Source organism: Eptatretus burgeri, chromosome 3, assembly GCF_056783735.1.
Source record: "Eptatretus burgeri isolate ZD-2024b chromosome 3, Ebu_testis_v1, whole genome shotgun sequence".
NCBI classification, from domain to species: Eukaryota; Metazoa; Chordata; class Myxini; order Myxiniformes; family Myxinidae; genus Eptatretus; species Eptatretus burgeri.
This window is the reverse complement of record NC_140963.1, coordinates 34,356,454-34,379,233: the sequence shown is the minus strand read 5'-3', so window position 1 is coordinate 34,379,233 and position 22,780 is coordinate 34,356,454. Positions and strand designations below refer to the sequence as shown.

Sequence of the window (22,780 nt, the reverse complement as noted above, 5' to 3'; positions counted from 1 at the left end):
GGCGCTGAAGGCTTTTCGCGTCCAGCAATGATGTCGTGCAGCATCTGGAGATGAAATAGGGAGGGGTGGTGTACAATTATTCTCACTTAGATTTCAACCACACAGTAATGTATAATGTCAAGTTGTTTAACTTTCTTTATCGGTGAATTACACTACGTGGCAAAAGTATGCGGACACCGCTTCTGATTAGTGGATTTTGCTATTTCAGGCACACCCATTGCTGACAGGTGCATAAAATCAAGCACACAGCCATGCAATCTCCATGAACAAACATTAGCAGCAGAATGGGTTGTACTGAAGAGCTCAGTGACTTTCAACATGGCACCATCATAGGATGCCACCTTTCCAACAAGTTAGTTCATCAAATTTCTGCCCTGCTTGAGCTGCCCCGGTCAACTGTAAGTGCTGTTATTGTGAAGTGGAAACATCTTGGAGCTTTACCAGCTCAGCTGCGAAGTGGAAGGCCACACAGGCTCACAGAACAGGACCGCCGAGTGCTGAAGCACGGAAAAATCGTCCGTCGTCGGTTGCAACAATCATTACCGAGGACTAAAATGCCTCTGGAAGCAACGACAGCAGAAGCACTGTTTGTCGAGAGCTTCATTAAATGGGTGTCCATAGCCAAGCAGCCACACACAAGCGTCAGATCACCATGCGCAATGCCAAGCGTCAGCTGGAATGGTGTAAAGCTCACCGTCATTGGACTCTGGAGCAGTGGAAACGCTTCTCAGGAGTGATGAATCACACTTCACCATCTGGCAGTCCAATGGATGAATCTGGGTTTGGCAGTTCTGCTGCTGTTCTATGCCGAATAGGTTGTTGAGAGCCGAACAGAGGCCTGCCAGCGTAATGGCCCTAGGGGGAAGGGTGGTCAGAACCTCGGCCGCCACACCGTGCAGTGCTGCTACAAGGTGCATCCCACCTTCGTCCGGGCCCCAACTGTTACCCCTACACACGTGATCGAACTGCGCCAAGTACGCCCTCAAGTTGCTCTTGCTGTCATGTGGTGCAAGCTGCACTGCACGGCTTCCCAGGGTTCGAATCCCATACGCCGGTCCATATGGGACTGATGCTGGGGTGAATCCTCCGGGTCCACACGGTGTACCGTGCACGTGGGACTCAAGTCTCCCATCTGTCCAACTACTCCTATCTGAGTCGATGCCTGACTGATATTTTTTCACTCACCATCACACTCCATTCTCGCACATTCTGATTCACTCACTCTCGGCACACACTCTGTTACATTCACACTCCTCACATTGGGCACTCCAAGAAACCCCGGGTCTGTCACCCCCAAGCTCACCAAACACCCATTTGCATCATGCACATAACCGGACTCGCCATGATTCATCTTCACTGTACTCACCTCCTCCCGGTTCGTCTCAAGGACCTGTATCCTCTTCACTTCATCTTTCAGCACTTTGACATGCTGTAAATACAACATGTCCATGCATTCAATAATCTCCTCCTTTGCTCTACCACCTGTTTCTACCTGGTTTGCTTCGATTTCAGTTATCTCATTCTTTACCTCATCCACCTCCTCTTTAACCATCGTTAATCCTGATGCACCCCTTGTATTTCCCCCTCTAACATCACCTTCGTTGTTTCTATTTGTGTTTCCATTTCCTGTTCCTTCGTGCCCATCGTCTGTCACCTCCTCTACTCTCTTCATCAGTTTCTCGTGTGCCATTTTACATTCGTTTTTAATTGCCGTCATCTCTCTTGTTTCCTTCTCGGCGGCCCTTAACTCCTTTATCGCCCCTGTGTTCTCCATTTGGGGCATTCCATGTCAAGTGTACACACCCTCTTGACACTAATACCTCATTTTCTCCCCATATGTTGGTCATTTATTCACTTGGGTGAAAAAACGCAAAATACCAACTTTTAGACCTGTGGGCCCATCGGGGCCCATTTTAGGGGCCCCCCAAATTTGGGTGCCCTGGCTGCCCCACAATCTTCCAGAGGCCATATCACAGGTTGTAGTGGTCCAGTTGGCTGATCTTGGTATCAAAATGCTCGTAAAAGCGAGATATTTCGAATCGCGTAAAGCAAAATCACTCCGAAACAGTAATTCAAAAAGTTATAGTTCGGGGCGCCCTTTGACCTTGGGCCCCCGCTCCCCAGCCAAACCGATGGTCCCGATTTTTTCGTGTGAGAATACCCCTTCATATACTCTAACACCTCAGCATAAATGAAAATGGGATCTCAATGGGTTCAAGTGTGATGATGGTTTTATTGTTCGGTGACTCGGGTGCTGGACACACAATATGCCACAATACCTAGCACACTATTTGAACGCAACATTTCCAATACACTACATCAGTATATTGTACATACATTTTCCACATGCACATGCAGGAACTGGAAGCGATACTAGTATGAGTAAGAGTTTTTCTGAGCATATTATAGTCAAGATTTTTTGCCAACGAATGTTTTATTTGACAGCTGTGTTTCTTTTTTACTGATTGTGTAGGTTCTACCTGTATCAGTTTTTGGTTCTACGGAAAGAAGTATATCAGAAATGTCTAAAATGCAGTGGTCTTCAATGTCAGGAAAAAATGAAACTATTTGCGGCCCGTTTGGATGAAGAGAATTCACTTTCACTTCATGAGTGTCCTGAAAGGCTTCCATGATGCAGGCAAGCCACCATTTTCCATCATAGTGCACTGTGACATAACCTGAGAGTTTCCCGTTAAAAGTTGGTGTAGATTTTGAAATAGCCGACTCGATACGGTGTTCCTCGCTTTGGCTGAATTCGCGTACTTTAAGAGCAGTTTCAGAAATTGGGATGAAAGCATGAAGTTTTTGAGTTCCAGCTTTGGTTTTGGCCGTTTTTAACCTTTCTTCCAGATTTCGTACTTCCTCGTCATACGCCTCTTGGATCCCGTAACCGAACTTCATTTCATTCAAACCATTTTCAGCAAAGGCGAAAAGATCTTTTGGAGAAATAATTTGACTTGTAAGGTCTACGCAGGCTCTCACATGTTGCTTCTCGTTTGACTGTACCTCCCACGCCATCTGAAGGGCCCTTGCCATGACTTGTGGCAAAAAAATGCCATTCTGCGTCAATACCATACTGTGATTTGTGACAACATAGGTTTATGAAGGCTTTGCAATTCTTATATTGGCCAGAGCAACCGTCTGAGAAATAGTAACGTTTCTTTACATTTCCAAAGCTAGATTTCAAGTGTTCAATGAACATTCTTTGGAAGAAGTGGACTGAGACAAAGTCGTGAGTATTGCATTCTGATATAATCGTGAACGAATCGTGGTTTAATTTGCCATAGTCCGATTTGAAATAGTAAACACAGGGGTGAATTGTCACTTGAGAGCAGTTCCAATGGAATCCTTGGGCCGCATCCTGTACGACAAACGAATAGTTCTCTGAAAAGTCTCCAATAATGACAAATTCTCCTTCACCGATTTCGTCTTTCTTATTTTTCAGAAACTGAGATTGGGCCTTGGCAATGAAGTTGTGTCTCACTAATTTCACCGCACGTTCACAGAATTGATTAATGAATTCTTCCAAAGGCAGGACCATGGAGCTCAGTTCAGATCTGTGGTGGATGTCCACCGTTTAAACTGAATTTCATCAATATCCTCTAGTTCATAAGCACTCAGTAGCTCGGTTTTGAAGTCTTCAATTGATCCTGCAACTTTCACAAGTTTTGAAATAACATGCCGGTTGTGCTGGGTTGCAAACTATGCGTGTTATCACATGATGATAGCGAGGAAGTTCGGCTATCTGTGGAATTTTGGAACCAAACATCATGAGTTTCACATTTTGATGTATCGTATATACTCATACACTGTGTGCACCGCCTGAACCGGCCAGGACACACTCCGAGGGACGGAGCATGGCGAACTTCTCGAATCCAACTTTCAAGCCAGGGTTCTTCTCTTTGAATTTCTGAAACAGTTCCTTGAGATTGTTTAGTACCAGGCGCTTTTGAATTTTGTCTTTTCCATATTCATTCCTGACCACCACACAGTCCTTTTTTCCCAGCATTATTCGGCTGACTTCATAACTTCGCTAAAATTCGGTTTCGGCGGATTTCACTTCGTCAGGCAATATTTTACCCTGTTTGGGATTTGGAGACGATAGCATACCATTTTCTTTCTCTAAATTTTGGGCTTGCACAGCCATACTTTCGGAGCAACTGAATTCACTCATCATCCCTCTGATGCTCATATGCCGAGCAAATATTGTCAGTATAAGTATTTGCTCTGAACGACTCGAAACAACGTATTTTTCTTTCAGGCTTTTGATCACCTCTGGCATGCAGTTTTCATCACATTTTGACGCTGTATTTTGTGCTTTCTCTGCAGTGCTTGGTCCAGCAACTAGTTCTAATTTCTTTCGCACAGAATCTTCCACTTTACTTCGCTTTTCAGGAACGTACCCTGGATTCCTTTCCGCCTTTCGTTTGTCGAATCGGCTTTCGCCTATGATCGATAACGACTGGTTTAATAGGTCAACTTCTGCTTCTCCCTCAAAAACCTCCTCGTCCTCATCTGTCGAAATAGATTCTGCAATGCCTTTGACAGTACCTTCTGATGATAATTTCGAACTGGTCGAAGATGATTCTTCAATACGCTCTGGTGACAACTGAGAAAGTTTTTTTTCTGCACGAAGTACAAAGTCTGTCATCTTTTTTCACCTTTGAAGAAAATTTCATCAACATATCATTTGACACATTGCGAAGATCTTTTCGTTGTTTCGTTTTATGGCAGCTGAACGGATCGCAACAGTATTTTCGGAACTCCTTTCGATCTTCAGTCACCATGCTTACTGCAAAATATGCAAAAACTGAGATTATCCCATTTATAACTTAATTCGATGAGGTTATAAAAATGTACACTTAAAAATCAATAGACACAATAGGCAGAATAATTTTTCGCAAATGATGATGATGTGTATATATATATATATATATATATATATATATATATATATATATATATATATATATATATATATATTCTTCTTCTTCTTTCAGCTGCTCCCGTTAGGGGTCACCACAGCGGATCATCCATATGATCCGCATAGTGATTTGGTACATGTTTTACACCGGATGCCCTTCCTGACGCAACCCTGGTCGCCTCTTATGACACAGGGATATGGTACACCTATTTTAACCAGGGTATACACCGGCCCAGTATACTGGTACTCATTTCGCCGACCTCAGAAGGATGACAGGCTGAGTCAACCCCCTGGTGTATTAATTCAGTGGCCCAACGGGGCTTGAACTCAGGACCTCTTGGATCTCAAGCCGCTGCCCTAACCACTGCGCCAACACCAGGCTATTAGATATATATATATATATATATATATATATATATATATATATATATATATATATATATATATATATATGTATATATATATATATATATATATATATATATATATATATATATATATATATATATATATATATATATATATATATATATATATGTATATATATGTATATATATATATATATATATATATATATGTATATATATATATATATATATGTATATATATATATATATATATATGTATATATATATATGTATATATATATGTATATATATATATATATGTATGTATATATATATATATGTATATATATATATATATGTATATATATATATATATGTATATATATATATGTATATATATATATGTATATATATATATGTATATATATATATATATATATATATATATATATATATATATATATATATATATATATATATATATATGTATGTATATATATATATATATATATATATTTTTTTTTTTTTTTTACATACATATATATTGTTATGAATTCTGGCCCGCCCGGCATGCGATCGGCCCCGTAACTCTAATCGCGACGCGTCGCCCACCGGAACGGACAATTCAGTCGTGACCCTCTTGGAACTACCGCCAAGGAGCTAGCCACGGGTGGGGGTTTAACCTCACCACATCCCAGTCCGCATTCTACCCGCGCGAAATAGGGTGAATCGCCGAATGTCGATATACCTAAGTACCCGCGCGGGTAGCGTACCGAGGAGTTGAACCATGCCGCAGGTTGACTTCGGACACGAACCGCTTAAGCGGCTCGTTCTGTGCTAAAGGGATAACCGAGCAGAGTTATCGCCGACTTCAACGGTTCAGTTTTACTTATCGGGTGTTTCAACCCACTACCAATCCCTTACGTGATGCAAGATTGAAATTTCAAACAGAGGAAAGGACGCAACGAAACGGGAAACAGTTTGACAAGCACTTTTAATTCGCACGCAGACAAGCATGTATTTTACAATCAATTGTAAAATTGATTGGGGAGGAATTGTTGATGCTCGGGGTCGGGAGAGGGGAATGGCGGACGCTCCGTCCCGCTAGCGGGGTCTCGGGACCGCACTGACTCCGGCGAACTCTCGCCCCTGAGTCCTCCTCCACATCCCCGCCTCACTCCGCGACTCATCCCCCGACCCGGCAACGACAACCTCCATGATGACCTTCGTCTTGACTCGAGCAGCCCAGCCAGCACAGCACCACACCGCACAGCACAACCCAACACACGCCCCAACTCGACGACCGCGAGTCGCCTTGTGCTTGCGTCTTTATAGACCTGGGGAGGAGCGTGTATGCAGATTCACGGATCAAAACGCGCTTGGAGGCGGGGCCACGCCACCCGACGTTTAGCCGTTGGTCAGGCAAAAAGGGGCATGAGCCTCTGCTGATCAGATTTCCCTCCTAAAAGGAGTCCACACGCATCGTGCTTGGGGGCAGGGCCTAACCACCCGACGTTTAGCCATTGGTCTGGCAAAACGGGGCGTGAGCCTCTCCTGATCCGAATTTCCTTTCCCGTAAAGGCTTCCATTTGTACTCGCGGCTCGACGTGTTCGGCATCAATTACCGAACGGGCCCTGGACAGCACGACGTTCGGTGTTGACTGGTGGTGTGGTTGATGGTTGTGGAAGGAGAAAGGCGAAGGTGGTGGGGGGTTTGCTGTGATGGTTTGGTTGTTGGCGGGCATCGTTTGGGAATAGCAGTGAAGCGATGTTTACAGGGTGGAGTTGTGGAGGTAAGGAGGCGAAGGTGGTGGTGTTTGAGTTGTTCGCAGCTTAAAGGTCCAAAATAACGATAGAGAAAGAAAAATGGCAAACTCAAAGCATCGCAGCCCGGATGAATCGCACATATTCCCTCTAAACAACAGGTGTGGACTAACGACACATGAACTTATCGATATATCTAACCTGAGGACCTTTCCGGTGTATTGCAAATTTCCACAGCCGTAACAATATAGTGTTACGGTTGTGGAAATTCGCATTACACCATAAAGAGTCCTCAGGTGAGATATTTCGATAAGTCCATGTGTAGTTAGCCCAAACCCGTTGTATAGAGGGAATTTATGTGATCCCTCCGGGCTGCGACGCTTTGAGTTAGCCATTTTTCTGTTCTATCTTTTATTTCAAACAAACAGCATCTCAACAACCATGCCAACCCCACCACATTACAACCACGCCACCTCCACCACCTACGCCACCACATCTTCGCCACCCGCCATTCAATAAGCACCGTGCGGTCACGATCTCCGTGGAAGAACAAAAACTACCAACGATGCTCGTGGGCTTTTCCTGCCATTTTTCCCCGTGCTTGGTGTGAAGGAAGGGGGAAGGACAGCTCGCCGCCGGTTGGTGGATGAACGGCGTGAGGCGATTGGGGTGAGGGAACGCCCCTTTTCGGGAACCTTCTCGAAGGAGGCTGGAGCCGAAAATGGGGCGGGGTGAATGGGCGGAGCCGGCCCCTACAAAAAGGGACGGTCGAGTTGGTTCGGGGGTTTTTTGGTTGGTTCGGAGTTGTGTGGAGTTCGAAGTGAGCCTTCTGGTTCGGGTCGCGAGCTCGTGGTTCCTGCCCTGTTCGGCGATCCTCGCGCGGGCGCTGGGACCCATGCACGAGCGCGGGAAGTAGCGCCGAACGAGCCCCGTCCGTTCCAAGAGCCCCGTTCGAGCTCTCGGGCGGACGACGCGAGCTACGCGTGGGAGAAGGACTCGACGCGCCCAGGGAAGTCGTGACTTCCTTTTCTTTTTGGGTTTTGTGTAAATGTCTGTGGGTGGCACCAGTCCATAAAGTAAAACTGTGTAAGTGTTGCCGTGTGTCAGTCTTATTCGGTATTAATTCTGCGTCGTTCTTGCTTTTGTTTCTTTTGCACGAAAACTGTATGGCTGTATATACGTGCTTGCTTTGTGTCTGTGTGTGTAAATAAAGTGCTGCTTGTTGAACTGTTTTCCCGCTTTGTTTCGTCTTTTCCTTTTATTGAACCTCCATCTTGCATCACGTAAATGGTTCGTAGTGGGTTTAAAATGCCCGGTAATTAATCGGAACTGTCAAGGCCGACGATAACTCCACTCGGTTATCCCTGTAATACAGAACGAACCGCTTAAGCGGTTCGTGTCCGGAGTCGGCCTGTGGCGTGGTATGATCGCCCGGTCGACCACTCGCGCAGGTACTTAGGTAGGTCAAATTTGGCGAGCAACCCTATCCTGCGCGGGTGGGCAATTGGCACGATCGTGGTGAGGTTAAACCCCCACCCGTGACTGGCTCCGGGCGATAGTTCCCAGAGGGTCACGACTGAGTTGTCCGTTCCGGTGGGCGAGGCGGCCGCCATTCGAGTCAAGCGGCCGATCGCACGCCGGCGGGCGCGAATTCGCAACAATATATATATATATATATATATATATATATATATATATATATATATATATATATATATATATATATATATATATATATTAGGCCAGAGATGATGATTGTCAATTTCAGACATAAAGTCGCCTGCCAGCAGGTGACGTCATTGGAACGATGCCGGCAAACGTCGCCCAATGTCGAATCAAGAATTAGTGATATGTGGACCCCGAACAATAAAACAATCATTACACCTGAACCCATTGACATCCCATTTTAATTTATGCTGAGGTGTTGGAGTATATGAAGGGGTATTCTCACACGAAAAAATCGGGATCATCGGTTTGGCTGGGGGGCAGGGGCCCAAGGTCAAATGGCGCCCCAAACTATAACTTTTTGAATTACTGTTTCGGAGTGATTTTACTTTATGGGATTCAAAAGATCTCACTTTTACGAGCATTTTGATACCAAGATCATCCAAATCGGACCACTACAACCTGTGATATGACCACTGGAAGATTGTGGGTCAACCGGGGCCGTCCAAATTTGGGGGGCCCTTAAATGGGCCCCGATGGGCTCCAGGTCTGAAAATTGACACAAAATGTTTTACCGTGGATACAAACACTTGCACAAAAAAAGAGTGAAATCTGAGACGATGTGTCAAAATTTCGCTGAACAATGTGTGCACTTGACATGGAACGCCCCATTTGTTCCTTCAACTCATTCTGTCCTAACGTCAGTCCTTCTACCTCCTTCGTTATCTTCCCAATCTCTCCCATCAGTCTGGCCTCGCTCTCCCTCATCTCTTCCCGGACACCGATCCGACACTCCCTTACCTGCTCTTGTACCGCTGCCATTTCTCTGCCCATCGCTTCACTCATCTCCCTTTTTTTTTTTCATCGCCCATTACCTCCATTTTTCTGCTCATCACATCCATTATCCTGCTGTTGTTTTGGTCCATCATAGTTATTTGCGCCATTATTTGCCTCAGGCACCACATCATGCCGTGGCCCAATAGGGAACTGATACTGGGCTCGCGTCAGACCGAAGTATAGAAGATTAAATTCATTCAAAAAGAACCCGGGCAGTGCCGGGTGCATTCACCGAGTGTGTGTGTATCTATCTATGTATGTATATATATATATATATAGTTGCGGTTCTCAGAACTGCATGCTTCCAACAGTTAGTGGTCCCAAGACAGTTATTCCATCAATATACCTGTCAATAGTCCCTCCCCTTTTGTCTTGTGGGACAACAGGAGAGTGCATTGCAAGAATCTCATTGCTAGGTTTGCTTACATCATTTCTTTGTCCTTTAATTTCTGACGTCATTCCTACTCTTTTCTGATTATTCATGTAGTAAATCTGAGCCAAGTGCGGCCTTCGCTGTGAGATGGGTCCTCAGCAAAGGCCAAGCAGGCATTACACCCACACCCCTCCATAGAAAACACAGCCTGCCAAATGTACACGCAGCCGTAATTTCGACTCAATGGACAGGCAACACACCCAGCATGACGCCCACGCTGCACGGAACATGTACCAAACACGGAAGAAACAGCACCTTAGAAAGGGTGCTCGAATACCACATGAGCATCAACAGCACAGAGCTCCATTCCTTAAGCAATCTCTCAGTTGAAGCCGATAATAGTAAAACGGCAACTACATGCCACGTTGGGCGGGATACGAGTGTGCAAGGCGCAAGTGGTGCATTCCTTTCAACCGATTTCTGGACTAATTATATTGATCGGGTTTCGCCCCACATACACGAGAGCAGAATTGGGCGAACACGAGCGCTGGCCACGTGCGTAATGGCGGATCAGAATGGAAAATGTTGTACGGAACGTGCTCTCAAAGGCAGACCCATGCGCCGCTTGCAACACTTTGTTATCGTATGAGCCAGGCACGAATGGACACATCTTACTGGCTGTGCATGGGTTCGCCATAACATCGTACCTTCGGTCCTCGCTTGCGGCCGTGGATGGCGAGTGTCTTCCCACCTCCACGGCCAGTGAAGCCGCGATCGGGCGGAGGCATGCGGCACAGCCCGGGCCACGCGGCGCACACGGAGCGGGTGCGTTGGCCAGCACTGGTTGGGGTGCCCGAGTGGGCATGTGGGACTGACGCTGCTCTCGGGCGGTCATCAGGGCATGGCCTGGGGGTTCTTGCAAGGCAATTCATGGCGCGGAGTTTGGTATGGGCGATTCGTGTCATGTCGTGAGGTCGGAGCAAGATATTTTTATGGCTCGGGGTCACCTTGCCGGAAATGGAATGTGGCGGCTTCCGGCCACTGCGGCCGGGCCGTGCAGGGGGTCGGGGCCAATCAGAGCACCCGGTTCAGGTGACGACACCGAGTTTCGGGGTGGTCCCCGCCCAGCACCACGGGGCCTATAAAGGTCCGAGCGGATCCTCCTGTCTCTTTGCTTCGCCTTCCGCTCAAGCTGGACTTCGACTCTGCCTTCCATCGTCATCAACTCGACTCTGCCTTCTGTCGTCATCGCTGGACTCCTCCTCTTCTTCTCCGCCCACATGACGCTGACTCCACCCACCCACCTGGTCCCACCTACCACTCTGTACACTCGTTCTGGACTCCACCCTCCCAGCTCAAGCCCCTCCTTCACGCCCACGGTCTCGATGTGAGCTGCCCAAAGCAGGAGACGACGTGCCAGCTGTCAGTGGGGTACCGCGCCACGGAGCATTCCCCCCAAACGTATTGGTGGCGCGTTCGGGTACCGCCTATCAATTATACCGAGGTACCGAGAGACCGTAGCCTTAACTCCTCTCCTGTATTGCTTCAATTCCTCTTTATCGGGTTGTGTGTGTGTGTGTGTGTGTGTGTGTGTGTGTGTGTGTGTGTGTGTGTGTGTGTGTGTGTGTTTGTGTGTGTGTCTGTGTGTCTGTGTGTGTCCTGGCACCTGTCTATATAAGTAAGCCTGCAGAAGATTGTTATTATTATTTCGGGTTAGGTCTGCTCTGCATCCGCTTTCATAAGTTGCTTGTTAATTGTCGCACCTCTCACATTTCTTTATTTCCCTGCACAACACACCCCAATAAATATATTGATTGAACCACATACCCTTCCTCACCTGCTTGCAAATAAATAATTATTAGAAATGTTCCTTGCTCTTTTTGTCTTTTCCTTAATTGGTCCAACATGGTCCGAATCTTAGCTTAGCAGGGACTTTATTCCCAACAATCCGTTCCTTTTAGCCTGTACGTCCTTGGCAGTGTCGCTTGGCTGCCTCCGATCCGGTAAAGTGATCCGGTCCGGTAGAGTGATCCGGTTCAGAAAGGCATACCGAGGGCGTGTTCCCCGGTAATTAGATCATGTGATTAATGAGGTAACCCGGTTAACCCATAGACGGGAGGACCCGAGGTCACGCGGTTGAGTTATTGGCGTCCACGGTCGGTTAAGCCCATGGTTCTCAACCTGGGGGATTGTCGTGGGAAGGTTGTCAAAACAAATAAACAAAAATATATTGTTACGAATTTGGGAATTCGACTGCACACAACATTCAGGTTCCTTTAGTCAGTTATGTCGATAAGTGCTTGTTCCCCAGATAGCTCACCTTCCATTGTTTAATGGGCAGAAATCGATTAGATGCGCCGTGATTTAATTTCATAGGGAGCGATCCCAACACATTGGAGACGCCCTTCCCCCTCTTCTGCGAAGAGGAAGAAGAACCCTCCCATCCTGAATCACGGGACGTAAACGACTCCCTCCCACCCGCAGTTGTGCGGGCACGGGGAGGGGGGGATGAATCTGAAAAAAAATGATACTGAAAACCCATTGAGAATCGTTGTTATAAAGGGGAAAATGCAAAATGAGATGAATGATAATAGGCTACAAGCCTACAACAGGCATAACTGTTATAATAACTGTGAATGAACTGAGAATAATAAGCCTGGAGGGACACTGAAAGGTATTTGCATTGTGCTGAAAGCTGTTTTGCAGGCCCAGCTATATGAGAATCAATGATAACAGCCTATTGCCATCAGCTTGTAAAGCAGTCCTGTTGCCTCCTTCACAATGAGTTGTGCTGTCGGATCTTGAATAAAATTTAAAACTGTACTTAAAGCCAAATTGATTTAGTTTTTGTTTTGTTGTTTTATTTTTTGTATATTTTTGGTCACTAATGCAAGGTTTGTGTATGTCTGGTAGCTGTCATGTGTGATAGTAACCTCTGTCTGCAGCAGAGGGTCGTTCAATCTTCCAGTCCGTGTCCCGTGCATAGATAGGCTACATACCGCTCTTTGCAATTACAGAAGCCTTTTCTTATGAATGTGGCTGGCTGTTTTTACTGTGTTATACATCAGAGTGTAAATAATTAATTTGTGATGCCAGTTTAGTTTAGTTTAGTTCTGGTTAGTTTTAACAGCTGGCAGTACCTAGGCGTTGACCAATGTGCTCCAGGCACTGTGGATTTTTTAATGCGTTCTGTGACGTCACTGCAGTGTGTTTCAAGTGTGAGTCGGGAGGGGGTCGCGAACCCCAACTTAAATTTTTTGGGGGGTCGCGGCTCCAAAAGGTTGAGAACCACGGTCGGTCAAGCGACTCGCCCCATCACGGAATTATCCGTGTTCGACGGCCTACAATTCTTTGGAGTCATAGCTTCTCCCCCTCGTGGTCTTCTCACCCTAAACAATATATATATATATATATATATATATATATATATATATATATATATATATATATATATATATATATATATATATATATATATATATATATATATTTCCTGTTACTGGGCTACAGTTGTACTGGGCCCGGTGAATGCCCCGGTTAGAATAGGTGTACCATATCCCTGTGTGTCGTAAGAGGCGACCAGGGTTGCGTCAGGAAGGGCATCCGGCGTAAAAAACCTATGCCAAATCATTATGCGGACAACAAAACGAATTTCCATACCGGATCGGTCGAGGCCCGGGTTACCAACGACCGCCACCGGTACCGGTGGTCAGCAGGGTACCAGTGGAAATTGTGCTACTGCTGGGCGAAGGAGGAGAAGGAGACGGGGAAGGCGAGTCCGGAGGCAGTGGGAGAGGGGGAAGGGTGGAAGTGTGCAGGTGAGAGTTGGAACTCTGAATGTTGGGACGATGATGAGCAAAGGGCGAGAGTTGGCTGATATGATGGAGAGAAGAAAGGTGGACATACTGTGTGTACAAGAGACCAAGTGGATGGGGAGTAAGGCTAGGGGCATTGGAGGTGGTTTCAAACTGTTCTACCATGGTGTGGATGGGAGGAGAAATGGTGTCGGGGTAATCCTGAAGGAAGATTATGTCAAGAGGGTATTGGAGGTGAGGAGAGTATCTGACCGAGTGATGAGTGTGAAGTTGGAAATTGAAGGGGTGATGATGAATGTCATCAATGCATATGCCCCACATATGGGGTGTGAGATGGAGTATAAAGAAGATTTCTGGAGTGAGTTAGATGAAATGGTGGAGAGTGTATCCAAGGATGAAAGAGTGGTGATTGTCGCAGATTTCAATGGGCATGTTGGGGAAGGGAATAAAGAGGATGAGGAGGTGATGGGTAGGTATGGTCTCAACAAGAGAAATGTGGAAGGGCAAATGGTGGTAGAGTTTGCAAAAAGAATGGAAATGGCAGTGGTAAATACGTATTTCAAGAAGAAGGAGGAACATAGGGTGACATACAAGAGTGGAGGAAAGTGCACACAGGTGGATTACATCTTAAGCAGGAGATGCAACCTGAAAGAGATTAGTGACTGTAAGGTGGTGGCAGGGGAGAGTGGAGCTCGACAGCATCGATTGGTGGTCTGAAGGATGACTTTAGAGGTGAGGTTGAGGAAGAGAGTGAGGGTTGAACCAAGGACCAGATGGTGGAAGCTGAAGGAGGAAGACTGTTGCGTGAAATTTAGGGAGGAGGTGAGACAGGCGTTGGATGGTGGTAAAGATGGGTGGGATGATTGGGCAACTACAGCAGAAGTGGTGAGAGAGATAGCTCGGAAGGTACTTGGTGTGACATCTGTACAGAGGAAGGAAGATAAGGAGACTTGGTGGTGGAACGAGGAAGTACAGGAAAGTATAAGGAAGAAGGGGTTGGCAAAAAGGAAGTGGGATAGCCAGAGAGTTTAAGAAAGTAGGCAGGAGTACAAGGAGTGGCGGCGCAAGGTGAAGAGAGAGGTGGCAAAGGCTAAGGAAAAGGCATATGGTGAGCTGTATGAGAAGTTGGATACAAAAGAAGGGGAAAAGGATTTATACCGATTGGCAAGACAGAGGGACCAAGCTGGGAAGGATGTGCTGCATGTTCGGGTGATAAAGGATGTAAATGGAAATGTGCTGACGAGCGAGGAGAGTGTGTTGAGAAGGCGGATGGAGTACTTTGAGGAGCTGATGAATGAAGAAAATGAGAGCGAGAGAAGGTTGGAAGAGGTGGAGATAGTGAATCTGGAAGTGGGGTGGATCAGTAAGGATGAAGTGAGGACGGCTATGAAGAGGATGAAGAGTGGAAAGGCGGTTGGCCCAGATGGTATACCAGTGGAGGCATGGAAGTGCTTTGGAGAGATGGCAGTGGTGTTGTTCACCAGATTGTTTAATTAAGTCTTGGAAAGTGAGATGATGCCGGAGGAGTGGAGATTAAGTTTACTTTTTCCGATTTTCAAGAACAAGGGTGATGTGTGGAGCTGTGGAAATTACAGAGGGATAAAGTTGTTAAGCCACACCATGAAGGTGTGGGAAAGAGTAGTGGAAGCTAGGTTGAGAGGAGAGGTGACAATCTGTGAGGAGCAATATGGGTTTATGCCAGGAAAGAGCACCACTGATGCAATGTTTGCTTTGAGAATGTTGATCGAGAAGTAAAGGGAAGGCCAGAAGGAGTTACATTGTGTGTTTGTGGATTTAGAGAAAGCTTATGATGGGGTGCCAAGAGAGGAGTTGTGGTATTGTATGAGGAAGTCGGGAGTGGTGGAGAAGTATGTGAGGATGGTGCAGGATATGTATGAGGACAATGTGACAGCGTTGAGGTGTGTGGTAGGAATGACGGACCGGTTTAAGGTAAAAGTGGGATTGCACTAAGGATCGACTCTGAGCCCTTTCCTGTTTGCAATGGTGGACAGGTTGACGGACGAGATCAGACTGGAGTCTCCATGGACTATGATGTTCGCGGATGACATCATGATCTGTACGGAGAGTAGGGAGCAGGCTGAGGCGAGCCTCGAGAGGTGGAAGTACGCACTGGAGAGAAGGGGAATGACAGTCAGTAGGAGTAAGTCGGAGTACATGTGCGTAAATGAGAGGGAGGGTGGTGGTATTGTGCGGTTGCAAGGAGTTGAGGTGGACAAGGTGGATGGGTTTAAATACTTGGGATCAACTGTCCAAAGTAACTGAGAGTGTGGGAGAGAAGTGAAAAAGAGAGTGCAGGCAGGATGGAGTGGTTGGAGAAGAGTTGCAGGAGTGATTTGTGACAGAAGGGTAGCTGAAAGAGTGAAGAGGAAAGTATATAAGACGGTAGTGAGACCAGTTGTATGGTTTGGAGACGGTGGCACTCACAAAAAGACAGAAAGTGGAGCTGGAGGTGGCAGAGTTAAAGATGCTGCGATTCTCGTTGGGAGTGACGAGGATGGACAGGATAAGAAATGAGGATATTCGAGGGACAGCGCAGGTAGGACGGTTTGGAGACAAAGTGAGAGAGGCGAGATTGAGATGGTTTGGACATGTGCACAGGAGGGAAGCGGAGTATATCGGGAGAAGGATGCTGAAGATGGAGCCGCCAGGCAGGAGGAGAAGAGGAAGGCCAAAGAAGAGGTTCATGGATACGGTGAGGGCGGACATGCGGGCGGTTGGAGTGTCAATGGAAGATGTGGAGGATAGAGCGAAATGGAGATGGTTGATTCGCTGTGGCGACCCCTAACGGGAGCAGCCGAAAGAAGATAGATATATATATATATATATATATATATATATATATATATATATATATATATATATATATATATATATATATATATATATATATATATATATATGTATATATATATATATATGTATATATATATATGTATATATATGTATATATATATATATATATATATCCTGTATCATCCGACTGACTGATATGAATGTTTGGTATGTTCTGGGTGATGTGAGTGCTGAAATTTTGCCTGCCGATGGACATCGAAGCTGATAAACAGAGAAAAATCGCAGAACCATCGGAAAGCATCCGTAAATGAAATTATAAATAAATGAAAAAAAAACAATGCAGGTGAGCATTCCGCGACAATGGCAAAGCACGATTCATTGTTGCTTACAATATGTAAGCATTCCCCACTGGTATATACATATATACATACAAACAATACCTTTAGAGAATAGAATTTGATATGCAGTACTGTACTGTATATCATAAAATAGTGCATGGATAATTTGGCTGAGAGATTGCTATGTAATGGGCTGTTGCCATGTTTTATTCATAAAGATGCCCTGAGTTTGAATCCTGGTTAGTCAGAACTTTTTCACACTTGGTGAAGTATGTGGATGGACAAAAGGACCACTGAGGCACTCGAAAACATGGTGGTGGGGTGATGAAGTTGGAAAGACGATTGAAGAGAAGAGGAAGAAGTTCAAGGAATGGCAAAAGGCAAAGGGTATGGTGGTAGAAGAGGCTGCACATGAAAGTTATAAGGAAGCCAAGAAGGCTGCAAAGAAAGAGGTTGCAAAGGCGCAGGAGGCCCATAGGAAAATGTTTGGAGAACGCTTGGATTCGGAGGAGGGTAAGAGAGTGGTATTCAGGATTGCAAAGCAGATAGCGAGAGAGAGATTTGATGTGACGGGGGTGAGTTGCTTGAAGGATGAAGTGGGACAAATCGTTGTGGACTCATATGGAATTAAAGGAAGATGGAAGAGATATATGGAAAGGCTGTTGAATGTAGAAAATGAATGGGATAGCAACATCGAGAGTAACCCGGTTTTAGGACCAGCAGAGAAGATAACTGAGAAGGAAGTTGAGGAAGCTATAAGAGCAATGAAGAGTGGAAAAGCAGGACGGCCGACGGGAGTTGTGGGAGATATGTTGAAGGCAGCGGGAAGTCGGGGTGTGAAGAGAATGACAGAGATCTGTAATCTGGTGGTGAAAGAAGGCCGCATTCCAGTGGATTGGGAACCGAGTACCCTCGTCCCTCTGTACAAGGGGAAGGGTGACCCTCTGGACTGTGGCTCCTTTAGAGCAATAAAGTTATTGGAGCATGGAATGAAGGTATTGGAAAGGGTGTTGGAGAAGAGGATAAGGAAGAAGGTAAAGATTGACGAAATACAGTTTGGATTTATGCCAGGAAGAGGAACGACAGATGTGATTTTTTATTGTAAGGCAGTTTCAGGAGAAGTACATGGAGAAGAGGAAGAAGTTGTTTCTTCGGTTTGTTGATCTGGAGAAAGCATTTGATCGGGTTCCACGTGAAGTAATGGCATGGGCATTGAGGAAGTTAGGAGTGGAGGAATGGTTGATTAGAGTAGTGATGGCCATGTACGAGAGAGCACGCACAGCTGTAAGGACGAAGGATGGGAACAGTGGTGAGTTTGAGGTAAGGGTAGGAGTGCACCAGGGGTCGGTACTAAGTCCACTTCTATTTGTAGTTGTGATGGAGGTGCTGGCTCGGAGGGTAAAGGAGGGTTTACCGTGGGAGCTGCTGTATGCAGATGATCTGGTGTTGATTGCAGAGAGTATGGATGGACTGAAGGAGAAGATGAACAAGTGGAAGGAATGTATGGAGGCAAAAGGTTTGAAGGTGAATATCGGAAAGACGAAGGTGATTGCAAGTGGTAAAGCATGTGGTGAGGTGGAAAGGACTGGGAAGTGGCCGTGTGCTGTGTGCAGGAAGGGTGTCGGAGTGAACTCCATTCAGTGTACAATGTGTGCTGAATGGGTTCATCGAAAATGTAGTGGGGTGAGAGGGTCATTAACCAGTGTGGCAGCTACATTCAAGTGTAAGGTGTGCATCGAGGGAGCAGCAGATGAAGGAATTGTTGAGTTGGATCTTGGAGATGGTGTGAAGCTGGAAGGGGTGAAAACATTTTGCTATCTCCGAGACATGCTGAATGGAGAAGGTGGATCAGACTCTTCGACGGTTGCTAGAGTGAGATGTGCATGGAAGAAGTTTTGGGAACTGAGTGGCGTGCTGACAAAGAGGGGAGTGTCGTTGAAGCTGAAGGGAAAGGTGTATGCTACATATGGGAGTGAGACATAGGTACTGAATATAGAGCAGCACCAAAGGCTGGAAAGGGTCGAAACGTGAATGGTTCGGTGGATGTGTGGAGTATCGTTGAGAGAGAGGAAGACAAATGATGACTTGCGGAAGATGATGGGAATAGAGTCTGTGATGGAGGTTGTGAAGAGAAACAGGTTGAGATGGTTGGGTCATGTGTTGAGGAAGGATGAAAGTGACTGGGTGAGAGAAGTGTTGGAAATGAGTGTGGTGGGAAGTAGAGGACGGGGAAGACCGATAAAAACTTGGCCAAAGGTACTGGAAGAAGAAATGTGGGCAAGGGGATTAAGAAGGGGAGATGCAGAAAATAGGGTAAAGTAGAGAAGATTGTCATGGGGCCTGCAAAGCTAACCCCCCGCTTTAGCGGGGAAAATGGCCTTTAAATGCGTGTGTGTGTGTGTGTGTGTGTGTGTGTGTGTGTGTGTGTGTGTGTGTGTGTGTGTGTGTGTGTGTGTGTGTGTGTGTGTGTGTGTGTGTGTGTGTGTGTGTGTGTGTGTGTACCCCACGTAGGAATTTATTCCTGTTCTATTTTATTGTTACTTTTCTGTCGTTGGAAATGTGATTGATATATTTATGAACATGTCATAACACATGCAAATGATATGGTACGATTATTTATCCTTTTCTTCCAGGTATGAAGTAGCTGTCACAAAGTACAAAGAAAGTGAAACCATCAGTTGCAGTATGTACAATCAAAACAACCTTTGGGATCCAGTCGTATATTTCGACGATTTTCTCAACGACAATGAAAACATCGAAAACAAGGTATGATTCAGGAACAGCTTTGACCAAACAAAAGTTGAAGCCATTTAACCTATTGTGGTACAATTCTCAAAAAAACTGTACTTGCTTGATCATAATTCATGTGAAAAAATATTTCCAGACTTTTGCTGGGAAGGTAATGGCAAGTTCAACAAGATGGTGCAGAAAAAGTGTATTTGCCTTGCCTTTGAGCTGTCTGGTCTGGGTTCGATTCCCAGTCTGACAATCAACTGTTGGTTAGTGCTTCATAGGCTGGGTATTGCATTAATGAGTGCACCATCCCTCAGAAGGATGTTAAGTGAAGGATCGAGTTCCTAGCGTTATTTGCTGAATGTGAAAGATCCCACTACGTTCTTTGCAAAGAGTTGGCAAGTTTTGCCAGGTTCTGACCAAATTCTAAAATTCTGCTCTCATTTGCTGAACAAAGTGCAACCCCTAAGCTGTGGCTTTGGCACCCCATCACCTACAATAGAGCAAAGGTACATGGTGGAGCCCAAAATATTGTGGGGATTAACAAGACAATGGCAAATCACCCAGTGTATTCATTCCTTCGGAAACTGCATCAGCAGAACACGATTTGCTTTTGGAGAATGGCGTAATCAAATCTGATATGAATTTATTTTATGACTTTTTTTCACCTATTACCTCACTTATAGGACTTGGTGGCTTGGATCACAACAGGTTTTGTTCACGTGCCCAGCACTGAGGACATTCCTGCTACTCCGACAGCTGGTAATAGTGTTGGGTTTCTCTTTCGTCCATTTCATTTCTTTGATGAGGATCCATCGCTTGCTTCACCTGATGGTGTGGTTGTGAGACAAGGAGCTACCACGGGAGTAAATATCGTTTGGTCTGCAGAAGGCACGATGCGTGGAGAGTCTCAGGAATGTTCTGTGACAATGGAGCCATTTTATTATTTTGGAAAATGAGCACCTACTTTATGGCTGAGAACATGTTGGGAAGTTCTCTGTTTTTTTGTTAATTTTCACACACCTGGTTACTCACACAAATTCTAAACTGAATGCTCATCTCCATTCCTTTATCCCTCTATTCTTTCATCTGTGGAACCGACCCCCTGTATCAATACTCAATTTTTGAAATGACATGAATATTAAATGAGGCCTTTTGCTCATGCACTGTGTATGTGTTTACAGTGCCTCTGTTCAGCTCGCAGAGCACTTTCAACCTGCCGTTGCCAGTGTGCAATCTGTTCAAATCGCCTTTTCAACATAATTTTCAGCATTTAGAAAAAAAGAGTGGAAATTTCAAGATGGTTAACCATAATTGGGTTGTTGCTGAATGCAAATCGGACTCACAGAAATATAGTATAGGAAAAGGAGAAATATCCGTGGATGAGAGGAGTCTGGTTCGAACCATTACCTGTTCATACAAGGGAGCAGCGGCAGTGGATATAACACACACACACACACACACACACACACACACACACACACACACACACACACACACACACACACACACACACACACACATGGATGTTTGTCCTTTCACCAAAAGATGCAAAAATCTCGTATAATTTCATTAATAGTAAAAATCATTATTTTGAACTCACCCTGTGTGCCGACGAGCCCCATATACGACCTTCCCAATGGTGTTAAGAAACACAAAGGTTTGGGTAGAATGCACCCGAATATGAACCTTCAGGCTTTTCATTGGCTCACGTGGTCAGGAGGGAGTTTATGCAGTACAGGCTGCAAGATATCAACTTTTGGGATGAGTTGATCAGAAGGTTCTCCAAACCTTTCGTTGGGCAGAGGCACACCACTTTCTTGCAGGTATGTTTCCATGTATTTTCGGATTCTTTAAAAGCTTGGTGAGCCGATCCGTGTTGCAATCCTTACCTAGCACGTATGATATGTGTCCAGTCAGCCGCTATGGACCACCACTTGGGGTTTCTGCACATGCACACCAATCAACCTGAGGCAGATTACATCATTTCGCAAGTTGTGTATTATCTGGAAAAAAAATTATGAACAGTATACAGAGTCAAGGCTCGTGGAAGACCAAGAACACAGAACAGATCAGAATGCAACATAACAAAAGGAACAGCAGGAAGACAGGGGGGATATCTCAACAGCAGGGCCGAGGGAGAAAATAGACAGAAATTTGTAAAATAGAAACAAACATGGGATGTGCAGGAAAGGAGGAGTGGTGGGGGAGAATGCAGGGGGTGGACAAGATGGTTACAGAAGCAAATAAAAAACAAAATTGGGGGGGGGAGGAATAGGTGGTTTAACGGGTGTTGAAATGATCATGGTTTGGGATGGGTGTTGATCTGAGATGGTAGTTAACAGCCGTTTTAAAGACCTGGAGGGAAGGATGAGATTGAAGAGAATGTGGAAGTTGGTTGCAGAGATGGAAGAAAATAAACAAATGAGTGGAGGTGAGTGGCGATTCTGCATTTTGGGAGTTTCAGGAGGAGGTTGCTGGTGGACAATGTGAATCTACAGAAACCTGGGGGGGGGGGTGGGGGGAAGCATGGAAAGAGCAGAGGATACAAGACCAGAAAGAGGCCAAAGAAGACAAAAAGACCACCGACCTGTTGGCAATGATAAAGTGATAGGCCCATAGACTCGGCTTAATCGCAGGAGATTGCAATGAAAGAAAAGGGGACTGAAACCATAGCTTTAAGTTGGTTATGGTTAGTATTGTTATGGTTCTATATCTGGAGGATGGGAAGACTCCAATGATATTCCAGTAAGACACCAGATGTATAAAGTGAGAAAGCAACACCCTCCAGGGTTCCTTCTTCCTTTTAGTTTATTGTTGGAGGACCAAAGAGAGAAAAAATGTCGAATGAAAAGATAATCCTTCTTGACTTCTTGTCAGGATGCAATAATTTGGATGCCAGGATGTAATTTTGTTGTCAATCATTACAATGTGAACACGTGTCGTGACAGGCAGCAAAATATATTTCACAACAGTTGATTCTCGTTCAATAAACAAAAAAATCCACGATATTGGAAAAGACATTCAATGGCTCAATTGCAGTGTATCCCTGCCATGTAAAGTTATTACAATGTACAGTATATCAGCTGGCAGTGTAACTAATCTCACTATTTCAGCACAACCTTAAACTACACACACACACACACACACACACACACACACACACACAC

General features: G+C 45.3%; 1 protein-coding gene across 2 annotated transcripts in view; it reads left to right on the top strand.

Moving 5' to 3' along the window:
- The window catches only part of LOC147029655 (diamine oxidase [copper-containing]-like), a 79,089-nt gene extending 58,317 nt beyond the window's left edge, over positions 1–20,772 (top strand). The window contains exons 4-5 of one of the 2 annotated variants that reach the window (XM_085872870.1): positions 19,511–19,643; positions 20,297–20,772. In XM_085872870.1, coding sequence (XP_085728996.1) covers positions 19,511–19,643; positions 20,297–20,569 — 406 coding nt within the window. In that variant the 3' untranslated portion in view covers positions 20,570–20,772. Of the gene's footprint in view, positions 1–2,473; positions 2,639–19,510; positions 19,644–20,296 lie in introns of those variants that run through there. The other variant, XM_085872872.1, reaches the window with a different exon arrangement.
- The last annotated feature ends 2,008 nt before the right edge of the window (positions 20,773–22,780 follow it).